Raw genomic sequence first — 12,908 nt, 5'->3', positions numbered from 1 at the left:
AACTATTTGACAAATATTTTATTTGGTCCAAGACAGACTGAAAATCAATACATTGATTTCTCCAAAATATGCATTTGTGCATAAAAATATCATTTGTAATATACACTATCATTCACTTCAATTGTTTGCATGATTTGTCTTTTTTCCCCTTTCTCTTTCACATCAGGTGTTGGTCTTTATATTTATTTATCTTTTATTGGGTGCTTTCAGGTTTCTTGCTTCGTGGCTACTTGTAAGCAAACAAATATTAAAGTTGTATATTGTATACATTCTTTGATAATAAGTGCACTTTGAATCATTTAAATATAAATTTTTTCATATAAAAATAAAAGTAAATAAATTAATATAACAATAATGGCTTCTAACTTGTTTATATCTGATGCAGAGGTGCTGCGAATGAGCGTGAAACAATCGTCATTCACACAGAGTGTGACAAATGACCGTGGACAGGGACGTGGGCAGAACTCTGCCCAGTCTGTACCGTGTGGGCAGCATGCTGGCGGAGAGGTTAATGTAATGCTTTATAGCACTGGAGTTCAACACCCGCCACTGTCTGTAAGGAATTTGTACATTCTCCCCATGACCGCGTAGGTTTCCTCCAGGTTCTCCAGTGTCCTGCCACGTTCCATCGGGGTTACTAAATTGAAGGCGCTGAAAGCATGGCGCAATTGACCCACTTCTCTATATATTTCGATGTACGTGTGACAAATAAAGCCAACCTTTTAATCTTTAGGCCAACACTCCCAGTTCTCTCATTCATGCCTGGCAGAAGGAGAGATGGAGCTGCCAGCTCAGAGCCAATGCCCCAGAAGTGCACCGGAGGGACGACAACATTGATTGATTGAATGGAGAGAAACTTCATCACTCGGTGGAGGCTCAGCATGAAGTACACTCAAAACTGAGATCAATGGATGGTGAAATATTGAGGAAATCAGCAGAAAATGGGATGGTGCAGGAGGGCAGTAGGAGGTGAAAGATCCGAACTGATCTTATTGAATGGCAGAATTGGTACTGGAGGGTGAATGGACTGCCCTTGGTTCTGATGTTCTAATGTGAAACCACCATGTGTAAAGTGGCAGGGAATCACTTATAAATCACTCTGAAATTGGTTCTTCAACATACAATACAACAAATTAACAGTAACAATGTTTACATAATGCCTGTCATAACAAAATGCCCCTTGGAGATCTAGGGAACCACTGGAGATACGTATCCAAGTGATCCCATGCCTTCCAGAGATACAGAATGCAGACTCAGTAGTCCAGCTCTTGGAGGAACTCAGCTGGTCAGGCAGCATCTGTGGAGGTAAATGAACGTGCAACCTTTTGGGTTAAGACTAAGGTCCATGTGGATGAATGGCCTCGACCCAAAATGTTGACTGTCCATCTTTCTCCGTAGATGCTGAATGACCCGCTGAGTTCCTCTAGCAACATGTCTCTTTTAAAACTAATATCAGAATCTGTTCTTGTGTTGTATATTCTTCTAATACAATGTTTTACTGGCTGTGTCCTGACTCATACCAAGTCCTATCCACCCATCTCCTGTGTGCTTGCTGTCCCGCACACATCCCCACGCAGTTAGCCATGACGGGTGCTCTGTCCATGAGCTAGGCACCCAGGTATTACAGGGAAACGAGGATCACACACCCGCAAGGACTGGGGACTGATGCCGCTTTTCCCTGGTGAATTTGGCTCCACACCACATTGGACCACTTAGTTCAGCAGTAAGGCCATAACGCATAGGAAAAGAATTAGACCATTCAGCCCATTGAATCTGCTCCGCCATTCCACCACGGATAATTTATCAACCCCATCCTCCTGCCTTCTGGTGTGCAAGCAATGTTAAACCATAAGACCATAACTATCAATTCCGTCATCCAAATCATTGACATAGAACATAAAAAGAAGCAGTCCCAACACAGATCCCTGTGGACCACCACTAGTCACCAGCAGCCATCCAGAAAATGCTCCCTTTATTCCCACTCTTTGCCTCTTTCCAATCAGCCAATGCTCCATCCATGCTGGCATCTTTCACGTAAGACCGTGGGTTCTTAGCTTGCTAAGTAGCCTTGTGTTTGCCACAGCTCCAAGATGCAGGTTCAATACCGCCTGTAGTTCCCTTGTGTGGAGCTTCTAATTGCTCCCTGTGCCTGTGGATTGTATCCAGTACCTACATTTTCCTCCTACATCCTAAAGGCTGATAGGTTACTTGGTCACTGTAAATGGGATGGTCGGAGAATGAAGGGAGAGTTAATGAGTCTACCTCAGAGAATGACTTTCAGGGAAATTAATGGGGAAATAGGAATAGTGAGACAGTTCTAAGAGCTGGCATGTAGCCAATGGGCCAAATGGTCCCTTTCTACATACTAGAGAACAGGAATAGGAGGCGGGGGGCATTCATTACCCTCGGTTAATTCTTGAGATTATGGGTGCTCTGAGGATCATGTCAACAATCCCTTTGGCTAGGAAATTATATCAATATCAAATTTAAAATTAATAATTAGCCTTTGTGAAAGGGAGTTCCAAATTTCTATCAACCATTAAGTGTAGAAATGTTTCCTAACTTCACCAGAAGGAAATTGCTTTAAATGGGGTTGAGAGTGAAAATAAATCACCCACGATGGAATAGTAAATTAGACTCAATGGGCTGAATGGCCTAATTCTGCTCCTTCGCCTTATGATCTCATGATCTTAACATCTATATCATGGATCCTTTAATATTTCAAAATGCTTTTCCCCGAGATTGAATAATTTTTGCCCAAGCTCGTTTAATGGTGTTTACTTCCCAGATAGACCTTCTATTGATCACCAGTGCTCACCATTCGTTCTGTCTCGTGTCATACAGTCTTTCCAGAGCTTTACCCTGTTGTAGGTTCTTCCTTCTGATCTCTCTGTTCCCATGTCTGAGACTTAATTCATAGCTCTAAGGACTTTTTATCCCTGTAGTGCAGGAGTCCCCAGCCTCGGTTAATGGTAAGGCTCCGTGGCATAGAAAAAGTTAGGAACCCCTGCTACAGTGCATTTCTGATGACCTGAAGCATTGATGTCATTTTCCTCTCCATAGACGCAGCCTGACCTGCTGAGTATCTCCTGCATTTCCTGCGTTACTTGTAACTTTTTGCTGAAGTGTGTTTCTTGGGGAACAAATGAGTTTTAGCAATCTTCCCCTGCAAGTCACACAAAATGATGAAGGAACTCAGCCAGTCAGGCAGCTGGAAGGGAACAAACAGTCAACGTTTGGGCCGAAACGCTTCTTCAGGACTGGAAAGGAAGGGGGCCAAAGCCAGAGTAAGAAGGTGGGGGAGGGGTGAAGACGTAAGACGCTGAGAGTTAACAGGTGGAAGAGGTAAAGTGCTGAAGAGGAAGGAATCTTATAGGAGGGGAGAGTTCATCCTCCCAGAAGAAGGGATAGTATTTTGCATCGTGGGGGAATTAAAGGCTATGGGGAAAAAGCAAGTAGATGGAGATGCTTTCAATGGCCAGATCAGCCATGATCTTATTGGACGGTGGAGCAGACAGCCTACTCCTGCTCCTATTACTTATGTTCTTATCGACCAGGGGAGAAAGGAAGAAGGGAGGTGATAGGCAGGTAAGGAGAAGAGAGGAGGTGAGAGGAAACCAGAATGGAAATGGTGAGAATGGTAAAAGAGACAAGGGGAAGAGTGAAGAAATTACCAGAAATTTGAGAAATTGATATTCATGCCATCAGATTAGAGGCTATCTAGAATTAGGAGGTTTTACTCCTCCAGTCTGAGTGTGGCCTCATTGTGACAGTAGAGAAGGACATAGACAAACATGTTGGAACACTGCCAGTGTTACTAAAAGTTGCAGGCTCTCCCAACGTAACACCGGCAGGTGAACTTCTCCGAGAGGTAGCGCAGATCCTCCACGGAGGCCTGGCCTCTTGCCACCAGGCTGCCATTTGCCTTCCTGTGGATCTTGAAGTTGCTGGGGTTCAGGTGGAGGTAGCTGTCGGAGTCCCAGTGTTTCCTCAGGCACCTGCCATTGCCGCCGCAAAGCTCCTTGCTACACAGCCTTGCGGCGTGGGTCACGTTCAAGACGTAATGGTTCAGGATGTCCTCGACGTAACTCTGCAACACGTTGCAGGTGTGCTGCGGGGGAGAAGGAAGAGCTGAGTGAGCAGTGGTACCACTCCAGTATGCTACAGCACTGATGGGACGTGGACATCAAGTTCATTGTCATACGCACAAGCACATATATAAATTCAAATTTAAAGTGTATTTATTATCAAAGTACCTATAAGACACCATATACTACCCAGAGATTTATTTTTGCAGGTATTCACAACAAGTACAGAGAAGCACAATAGAATCAACGAAAAGCTACACCCAGCAAAAGACAACCAATTGCGCAAATCCAAAAAGAAAAACAAATTAATAATGAATAATTAGTAACACTGAGTAAGGATATGTATGAGAATAAGGGTGCCACAGTTGCACAGCAGTTAACGTAATGATTTACGGTGCTAGCAATCAGGGTTCAACTCCCACCACCACCTGTAAAGAGATTGTATGTTCTCGCCATGACAACGTGGTTTTAAAGTTCAAAGTGAACGATGGGATGTGAAAAGTCAAAGTCAAATATAAATGCAAAGTAAATTTAATATTAAAGTACATATGTGGCTCCATATACTACCCTGAGATTCATTTTCTTGTGGGCATTTACAGCAAAAAAAAAAAGACTATAAAATTTATGGAAAGAACTATACATAAAGATTTGTAAGCAATGAATGTGCAAAAGAAGACAAAATGTGCAAATAATTAAAAATAATAATACTACAAACATGAGTGGTAGAATCCGTGAAAGTGAGTCTGTAGGTTGTAGAATCAGTTCAGGGTTGAGATGTTATGTTGGTTCAGGAGACTGACAGTTGAAGGGTAATAACTGTTCCTGAATCTGCTGTTGTTGGATTCAGTGCTCCGTGTGCTCCAGTCTCCCCCCACCCCCCGCGTAGCAATGATGTACGGGTTAGAGTTAGTAAATTGTGCTGCCTGGAATAGAGAGCAAGTCTTATACAAATAGCATGAGCGGGCTATGGTTTTACTCTCTGGAGCAAAGGATAATGAGAGGTGATTTGATAGAGGTGTACAAGATGATAAGAGGCATAGATAAGGTGGTCAGCCAGGGACTTTTTCCCAAGGTGGAAATGGCTAATATAATGGGGCCTAATGTTCTGGTGATTGGAGGAAAATATAGAGAGGATGCCAGGGGTAAGTTTTTTTTATCAGAGAGTGGCGGGCGCATGGACTGTGCTGCCAGGGGTGGTGCGAGAGGAGCATGGATGAAATCAAAATGGAGGGCTATTTGGGAGGCGGAGGTTAGATTGATCGTAGAGCTGGTTGAAAGGTCGGCCTAACACTGTGGGCTGAGGGGTCGTGCTATGCTCTATAGAAAAGGGAACTCAACTGTCTGTGTCATTGATAGAATGAATGGCAAATCTTACTTTCTTGATAGTTGTATTTGTGCTTTCCCAGACCACAATCCCCGCTGCTCCCAGTGCTGCACTTTCACCAATTGTACTGACAAGATCGGCCTGAGGAAAGAACAAACGTATCAAAGGTTATAAATCAGGATTTGGAGCTACTTAAATTAATGTGTTTAATGTGCTTCGTCTCAATTGGGGCGGTGTGGTAGTGCAGCGGTTAGCACCATTGTTATACAGCGCTGGCAGTCGCCGATTGGGGTCCAAATCACACTGCTGTCTGTAAGCCATTTGTACATTCTCCCTGCGCCTGGTGGATCTCGTCCAGGCACTCCGATTTCCTCTCACCTTCCAGAGACTTATGGGTTAAGGCACTGGAAGCACGTGATGCTTGTGTGCTGCTCCCAGCTCAGTCTTCACTGATTTGATTTGAAACAAATGACGCATATCACTTTATGAGTCAATGTTATGAGGTACATGTAGATATCCCTGTAAATGTAACGTCTTTCCTGTAGCTATCCAGCTTCTCAACAAAACTCACTCAGGAGTAATACCCAGACTGTCCCCGCACAAAATCCATTAACTGGCCTTTCCTGCTCGCCTTCTTCTGTTGATAATTATTGAGACTGTTCATATGTTCACATTCATTTAAGTTTGATTATTGACATCTGTGCCTTGTGCTAACAGCTCATGGTTGTTTGAACAATTGTCTTGTGAATTGTTCATTGTTAACATGTCGTTTGTTTAGAATCAGAATCAGGTTTAATATCACCAGCGCATGTGGTGAAATTTAACTTTGCAGCAGCAGTTCAATGCAATACATGATAATATAGTGAAAAAAATCTGTCAATTACAGTAAGTATATAACATAGTTAAATTAAGTAAGTAGTACAAAATAAAAATAGAAATAAAACGTAGTGAAGCAAATGTTCATGGGTTCAACGTCCATTCAGAAATCTGATGGCAGAAGGAAAGAAGCTGTTCCAAAATCGTTGAGTATGTACACCTTCCTGATGGTAGCAATGAGAAGAGGGCATGTCCTGGATGGTAGGGGTCCTTAATGATGACACCACATTCCTGAGGCATTGCTCATTGAAGATGTCCTAGATACTATGGAGGCTAGTACACATGATGGAGCTGGTAATTTTACCACTCTCTGCAGATTGCTTCAGTCGTGAGCAGTAGTCCCACCGCTATACGACCATGATGCAGCCAGTTAGAATGCTCTCCACGGTACATCTGTAGAAATTTGTGATTGTTTTTGGTCACAAACCAAACCTCCTCAAACTCCTATTGAAATATAGCTGCTGTCTTGCCTTCTTTATAGCTGCATCAATATGTTGGGTCCAGGTTAAGTCTTCAGAGATATTAACACCTAGGAACTTGAAATTGCTTACTCTCTCCTCTTCTGATCCCTCTATGAGGGCTTATCTTACCCTTTCTGAAGTCCACAATCAGTTCCATGGTTTTCAGAAAGATTGAGACACAGGAACGCTCACCAGTCTTCATAGAGGAATCAGAGACGGAGAAAGAGTTAAGGCACCAAACCACAATCAATTTATTGATTTTTTAAAAATATTTTTGAGATTCAGTGATATAGATTCTTTCGGCCCTTCAAGCAGCGTTGCCTAGCAACCTGCGATGAATCCCTGGACCAATCACAGGACAATTTACAAAAAAATTATCCTGATTCTGATGTAACAAATAAAGCAATTCTTTAATCTTTGAAATAGACATCAAATGTCATCCTCCAGGTAAGTGAGGGCCAAAATAAAGTGGAGAAAGACCAAATTTAAATTAGGAATTTTCTTTGTTTCCACTATTTCCTGCCATCATCTTGTGTCCATTCCTTCCGATATGGAAATCTTGTGACTTCTGGTAATGCAGCTGGAAACTTTAGCTTCTGCAGCTGTTTTGATCATTGAACTGATTACCCTGTTGTTTGTGAAGTATGTAGACAATGTTTCTGTACATTCATATGGAATGTTTCTGTGGGGAGAAATCACTTTTATCATGGGTATCCGCCGTCGGATTTCTGATTAAACAATGAATCCATGGACACTACCTCATTATTTTTGCTCTTTTTTGCACTACCTATTTAATCTTTTTTGTATTTTTCTTTATGTAAGTATATTTTTATTAGTATAATTTAATAGTACTTCTTATGTATTAAACTATGTGAACAACTTTCACAACATAAGTCGGTGATAATAAACATGATTATGACTCTGGGTATTTCAAAAGTTTATTTAATTAAAGTACCCAGTTAAAATCCCCTAATTGAGAAATTTAGGAGCAGGTCCATATGTCTTTGGAATGTGGGAGGAATTATGCATTCTGTTACTGCTTTTCCCTTGTACTATCTCAACGCACTGTTGTAAAGAAACAATCTACGGGCGTGGCATGCGACACAAAGTTTTTCACTATATCTTGTAACTTGTGACAATAATAAACCAATTTACCAATTTAAAACCGCCCAACCTTATCTCAGTATGTCTGTAGCCCTACTGATCAGAACTCTTCACCTCCTTGCATGGCATCACAGTCCAAAGATGTACCGGTTGGTAAGTTAATTGGTCATTGTAAATTGTCCCGCGCTTAGGCTAGAATTGAATCAGTGGATTGCTCAAAAAGCTGGAAGAACCTATTCTGCACTGCTTCCGGATAAATGAATAAATAATAATTAAATATAAGAAGCATCTATGTGAGCATTTGAATTGCCAAGGCTCTCATATCTGTCTGCCTGATACAGTCTCAGCCTCAGCACCATTTCCCTGGTCTCCTCATTTTAAATGTCAGTCTCCACCTTGAATACGTTCAATGACTTCACTTCTTCATGAGAAGGGATAACAGGAGTAACATCCAGCTTATTCTGCCAAACAACGATCAGACAACCCTCACTGAAGCTGAAAGAGCTGTCCTAATCAATCCCTCAAAACCTCTCTCCTGCCTTTTCCATGTACATCTTGATATCCTCCACAGCTCTCATTATAGAATTCCAATGAGGCATTGCCTTCTGAGAGAAGGAATTCCTCTTCATTTCCTTCTTCCACGAGCAATCCCTTCTTCTGAAGCCATGCCTTCTGGCTCGAGATACTCCCGCTAGGGGAAATCATCTCGGCATCCGCTCTACCATTCCCCAGTAGAATGTTATACAACCAAGTTCTGCTAAACTCTGAGGAATGTATGCCTAGCTTGCTCAGCGTCCCCTCATATGTCAGATCTGTCAGTCCTGGAATCAACCTGGTTAAGCTTCTCTGTGCTGCTTCCAAGGTAAATATAGACTTCCGCAAATATGGAATCTAAACAGTCCGTGCTACTCCAAGTGTGGTCTCCCCAGCACCCCTTAAAACGGCATCAGAATATCCCTGCTGTCATACTTGGAAACCCTTCCAACGTAAGCCAACATTCCACTGACATTTCTTATTTCTTGCTGTCGCTGCAGTATGTGCAAAAGACTTAGGCACACATATATATAGTCTAAGTACTGTAGTAATTTTATGTATTGCACTGTACTGCTGCCACACACGAAAAACAAATTTCATGACATATGTGGGTGATGATAAACTTGATTCTGACATGGGATTCTATTGTGGACTGAGAGTGGGAAGGGGGAAGGGAGACGTGAATCATGGTTGGGGAAAAGAGAAAGGGAGGATCAGAGAGACATTCTGTAATGATCAATAAACCAATTGTTTGGAATCAAATGACTTTGCCTGGTGTCTCCGGGACGGGTGTGTCTGCACCCATGCCACCCCCTGCCCCTGACACTCCTTCTTTGTCACCTGTCCCACACCCCTCCCATGTCACTCCACCCTCTCCATTCTCAACATCCTTTGATCCTGCCAGACTTACAAACTCGCTCTCCACTCCACATTAACAAATACAATACTGTGCAGAAGATTCATGAGTACAAAATCATGAGGAGCCATAGATGTTGAGAATACACACTGTCTTATTACCAGTGTTGGAGAATCAAAAACTAGAGGGCATAGGCTTAAGGTGAGAAGGGAGAGAATTAATAGGAACTCTTTCACCCAGCGCATGCCCCATATGTGGACAACATCCCAGGCATCATCAGGGACTGGGGCTATATTATTTTTTGTGACTGTATTTTGTTTTGCTGTTGTAATTATATGTATTGTATGTGGTCTGTGCTGTGCTGTGTGTGACTGTCGGTACTGTGCTTCACGCCTTGGCATCAGAGGAACATTGTTTCATTTGGCTGTACATGTGTATGGTTGAATGAGAATTAAACTTGAACTTGAATGAGCTGCCAGAGGCGGTGGCTGAGGGAGATGAAATAACATCATTCAAAAGGCGCATAAGCAGGCACATAGATAGAGCTGGGATTCCCAAATTTTTTATGCCATGGTCCCCTACCATTAACCGTGGTGTCCGTGGACCCCACGCTGGGAACCCTGGTTTAGAGAGGTGAGGCCGAAACATTGGTAAATGGGACTAGGTTAGTTGGGCAGCTAGGTGAGCATGGACTGGTTGCATGAAGGACCTGATTCCAAATTGCATTTTCATTTTTCCTTCCAAATTGCATAACCCCTCACTGTACTCCATCTGTTAACTTCACACTTAACCTACCTCCGTGCCTTTGTGTGCTCTTTTTGCCCTTCCCACAGCTTGTTAAACGAACTCAGTAATTCTGACGATTGACAAATTGTGGGGGTGACTGGGTAATGGCCCAAAGAAACAGCCAGCAAGTCTCTGTGTAGATTTGCAGGGGACCAACGAATAGATTGTTTCCCTTTGTTAAGGTCCTCAGTTGGCAGGCTCTCTCAGCTCCTTTGATCTGGGATTACGGTCAAGCATCGGTACCTCTCCTTACTCGGGAGGCAAGAGAAATCTGCCATGTCCCCTTTGATCCTCTCCAACCAGGCTGACCGTGGACTTTGCATGCTACCTGTCTACAATATGCAAGCCAGGGCAGTGTGATACGGAGAGCAAGCTGTTGTCCATGAAGTAGGAATCCCCTCTCCATGCTGCTGACGAATCCAGAGCGAAGGCAGAGACTGATACGGTTTGGCACCAGCAGCATTGCAGGAGTTGCCAGTCAGCATCAAACTCAGTGTAGGACTGTCTTAGGGACTCCAGCTCCAGATTTTTCCACCGGGTTTACTCCTGAAGCCTTCCCCATGAGTGCATATAGCCACAAGGAATCAGGAGGTTTGAGATCAGAGATTTCCTTTTCCAAGATGAGCTGCCAACCATGGCTGACAAGCCCCATCGGCCCAAAATATCTATTTATAATTAACTTAAATAGGTAGTACAAAAAGAAAGAAAAAAGACACAAAAATATAGAGAGGCAGAGGACATTCAGAAATCTGATGGTGGGGAGTTCTTCCAGATGTTTTACTCTGCTCCTAAAACATTGAGTGTGTCTTCAGGCTCCTGACCCCCCTCCTTGATGGTGGCAATGAGAAGACAGCATGTTCTGGGTGATGGGGTCCTTATGTCCTCGATGCTGGGGAGGCTAATGCCCATGATGGAGTTGGCTGAGTTTACAACCCTCTGCAGCTTTTTCCAATCCTGTGTGGAGGCTGCTCCATACCAGACACTGATGCAACCGGTCAGAATGCTCTCCACGGCACATGTGTGAAAACTTGCTGGGAGTCTTGGGAGATGTAGAACGGAAGCTGCTCTGCCCCTGGCTGCAAGAAACTGCGGAGATTGATAGAGACAGCTCAGTGCATCATGGACGCCACCATCACCTCTATGGAGTCTGTCTGCACGCACTACCTCATTAAAACAGCCAAAATAATCTAAGCCCACAGCCTCGCCAGAATTTCTCCCTTTTCCTCCTCCCCCGCTGGATAAAAGAGACAAATGCCTGAAAGCATGTCCCACCAAGCTTTGGTTTCTATCCCACAGTTATAAAACTACTGAATGGTCCCCTAGTATGATTAAATAGACTCCCGGCCTCCCAGTCTACCTCATTATGGCCTCACATCTTATTGGCTACCTGCACTGCATTTTCTCTGTACATTTAACACTTAATTCTGATATTCGCTTCTTGTTTTTCCTCAATACGCTGATGTGATGAAATGATCTGTATGGATGGCATGTAAACAAAGTATCTCACTGTACCTCAGTGGATATGACAATAAGAGACCAATTTGCTGAGTTAGGTTTTGTGGTACCCTTACATCAGCGGAGCTTCCCAGCATGCAGCAGTCAAATTAAGCAGTGGCTCCCTCCTGCTACGCCTGCACTGCAGCCAATCCCGATATCTGGGCAGAAGCATTCCACATCCCTCTTGAAAGAACTCCAGAATTCCTAAAGGAGACAGAGACCGAACTGTGTTCTGACCACCATGTCATGAAGAATGTTTCCAGTGATGCGAGTCACAGCAGGCTGGTTTATCTGGACCATTACATGAGCCACAAAATGTTGTATTTACTTTCGGAAAACCACATCTGTCCAACTGAAATCCATTACATCCAGCGGGATGAACTGGGAAGTCTCACCACAACTATCAGGTTTTGCAATGACTTTTCTCAGTGCTGAGCTCTGATATTCTTCCAAGTTCCATGGTGGCCATTAACAAATAAGGCAAATCCCAACAAATTATGCTGGCATTATCTGGACCGCTTTTTATAAAGTGCAAGCATTTCAAGCTCTCTCCAATGACACTGCTCTCTGAATCATTTTTAAAGATTTTTTAATTTAACACTACAGCGTGGTAACTGGTCTTCCTGACCCAATGAGCCCACACTGCCCAGTTACACTCATGTGACCAATTAACCAACTAACCGTATGTCTTTGGATTGTGGGAGGAAACGGGGCTCCGGAAGAAACTTGCGTGCTTACGGGGAGAACGTGTAACTTATTACGGACAGTGGTGGAAATGAACCTGGGTCACAGGTGCTTGTAATAACGTTACGTTAATGGCTACGCATTTGCGCCACCCCTTAATACCTTGATGGATAAACATTGTTGCCACCACGGGGTATAGCGGAGGATTGTTTTAATCCACAACCTCTGGTTTATATGCCAAGCACACTTCCACTGTGCTATTCTGGCTACTCTTGTGAGTAGAAGAGTGCCTCGTGAATCCAGTTACGCTGCGGTGAAAGTACTTAAGCGTTTCCCCAGAAGAATAATATTTGCCAAAACTGGCAAAAGCAACACACATCATCAATATGTAAGCTGAGTGTCAGCCAAAAAAAGAAAATTAATCCTTTAACCACAATTACATGTGCGGTGATGTGGACTTTATTTGGAGGGGGGAGAGATCAGGGAGGGGGAGAGTGAAAACTGAAGGCTGGCTGAGGCTCCCTGCCCAATATAATTATACGGGATAGACCTCATCAAAGCCTTTATTATGTAGAGCCAAGTGAGTGCCTGATTTCCCAGTTATGGATAGCAGTGTCTGTCTGCAGAAATAAAACACAGCTATCATAAAACTTGAATTGTTAACAGTCAAAGAAAGAAAGATTATCTTAATTATCACA

General features: G+C 43.2%; 1 protein-coding gene across 1 annotated transcript in view; it reads right to left on the bottom strand.

Moving 5' to 3' along the window:
- Nucleotides 1-3: 3 nt before the first annotated feature.
- Nucleotides 4-12,908, bottom strand: part of LOC132381017 (hyaluronidase PH-20-like) — a 23,034-nt gene continuing 10,129 nt past the window's right edge. Inside the window, exons 3-4 of the mRNA XM_059950103.1 lie at nt 5,464-5,553; nt 4-4,111 (exon numbers count right to left, since the gene is read on the bottom strand). Of these exons, the coding sequence (XP_059806086.1) occupies nt 3,818-4,111; nt 5,464-5,553 (384 nt within the window). The 3' untranslated portion in view covers nt 4-3,817. The remainder of the gene's footprint in view (nt 4,112-5,463; nt 5,554-12,908) is intronic.

This window comes from Hypanus sabinus, chromosome 25 (assembly GCF_030144855.1).
Source record: "Hypanus sabinus isolate sHypSab1 chromosome 25, sHypSab1.hap1, whole genome shotgun sequence".
In the NCBI taxonomy this organism is placed as follows: Eukaryota; Metazoa; Chordata; class Chondrichthyes; order Myliobatiformes; family Dasyatidae; genus Hypanus; species Hypanus sabinus.
Note: the sequence above shows the minus strand (reverse complement) of the source record. Positions and strands in the feature narration are given on the sequence as shown.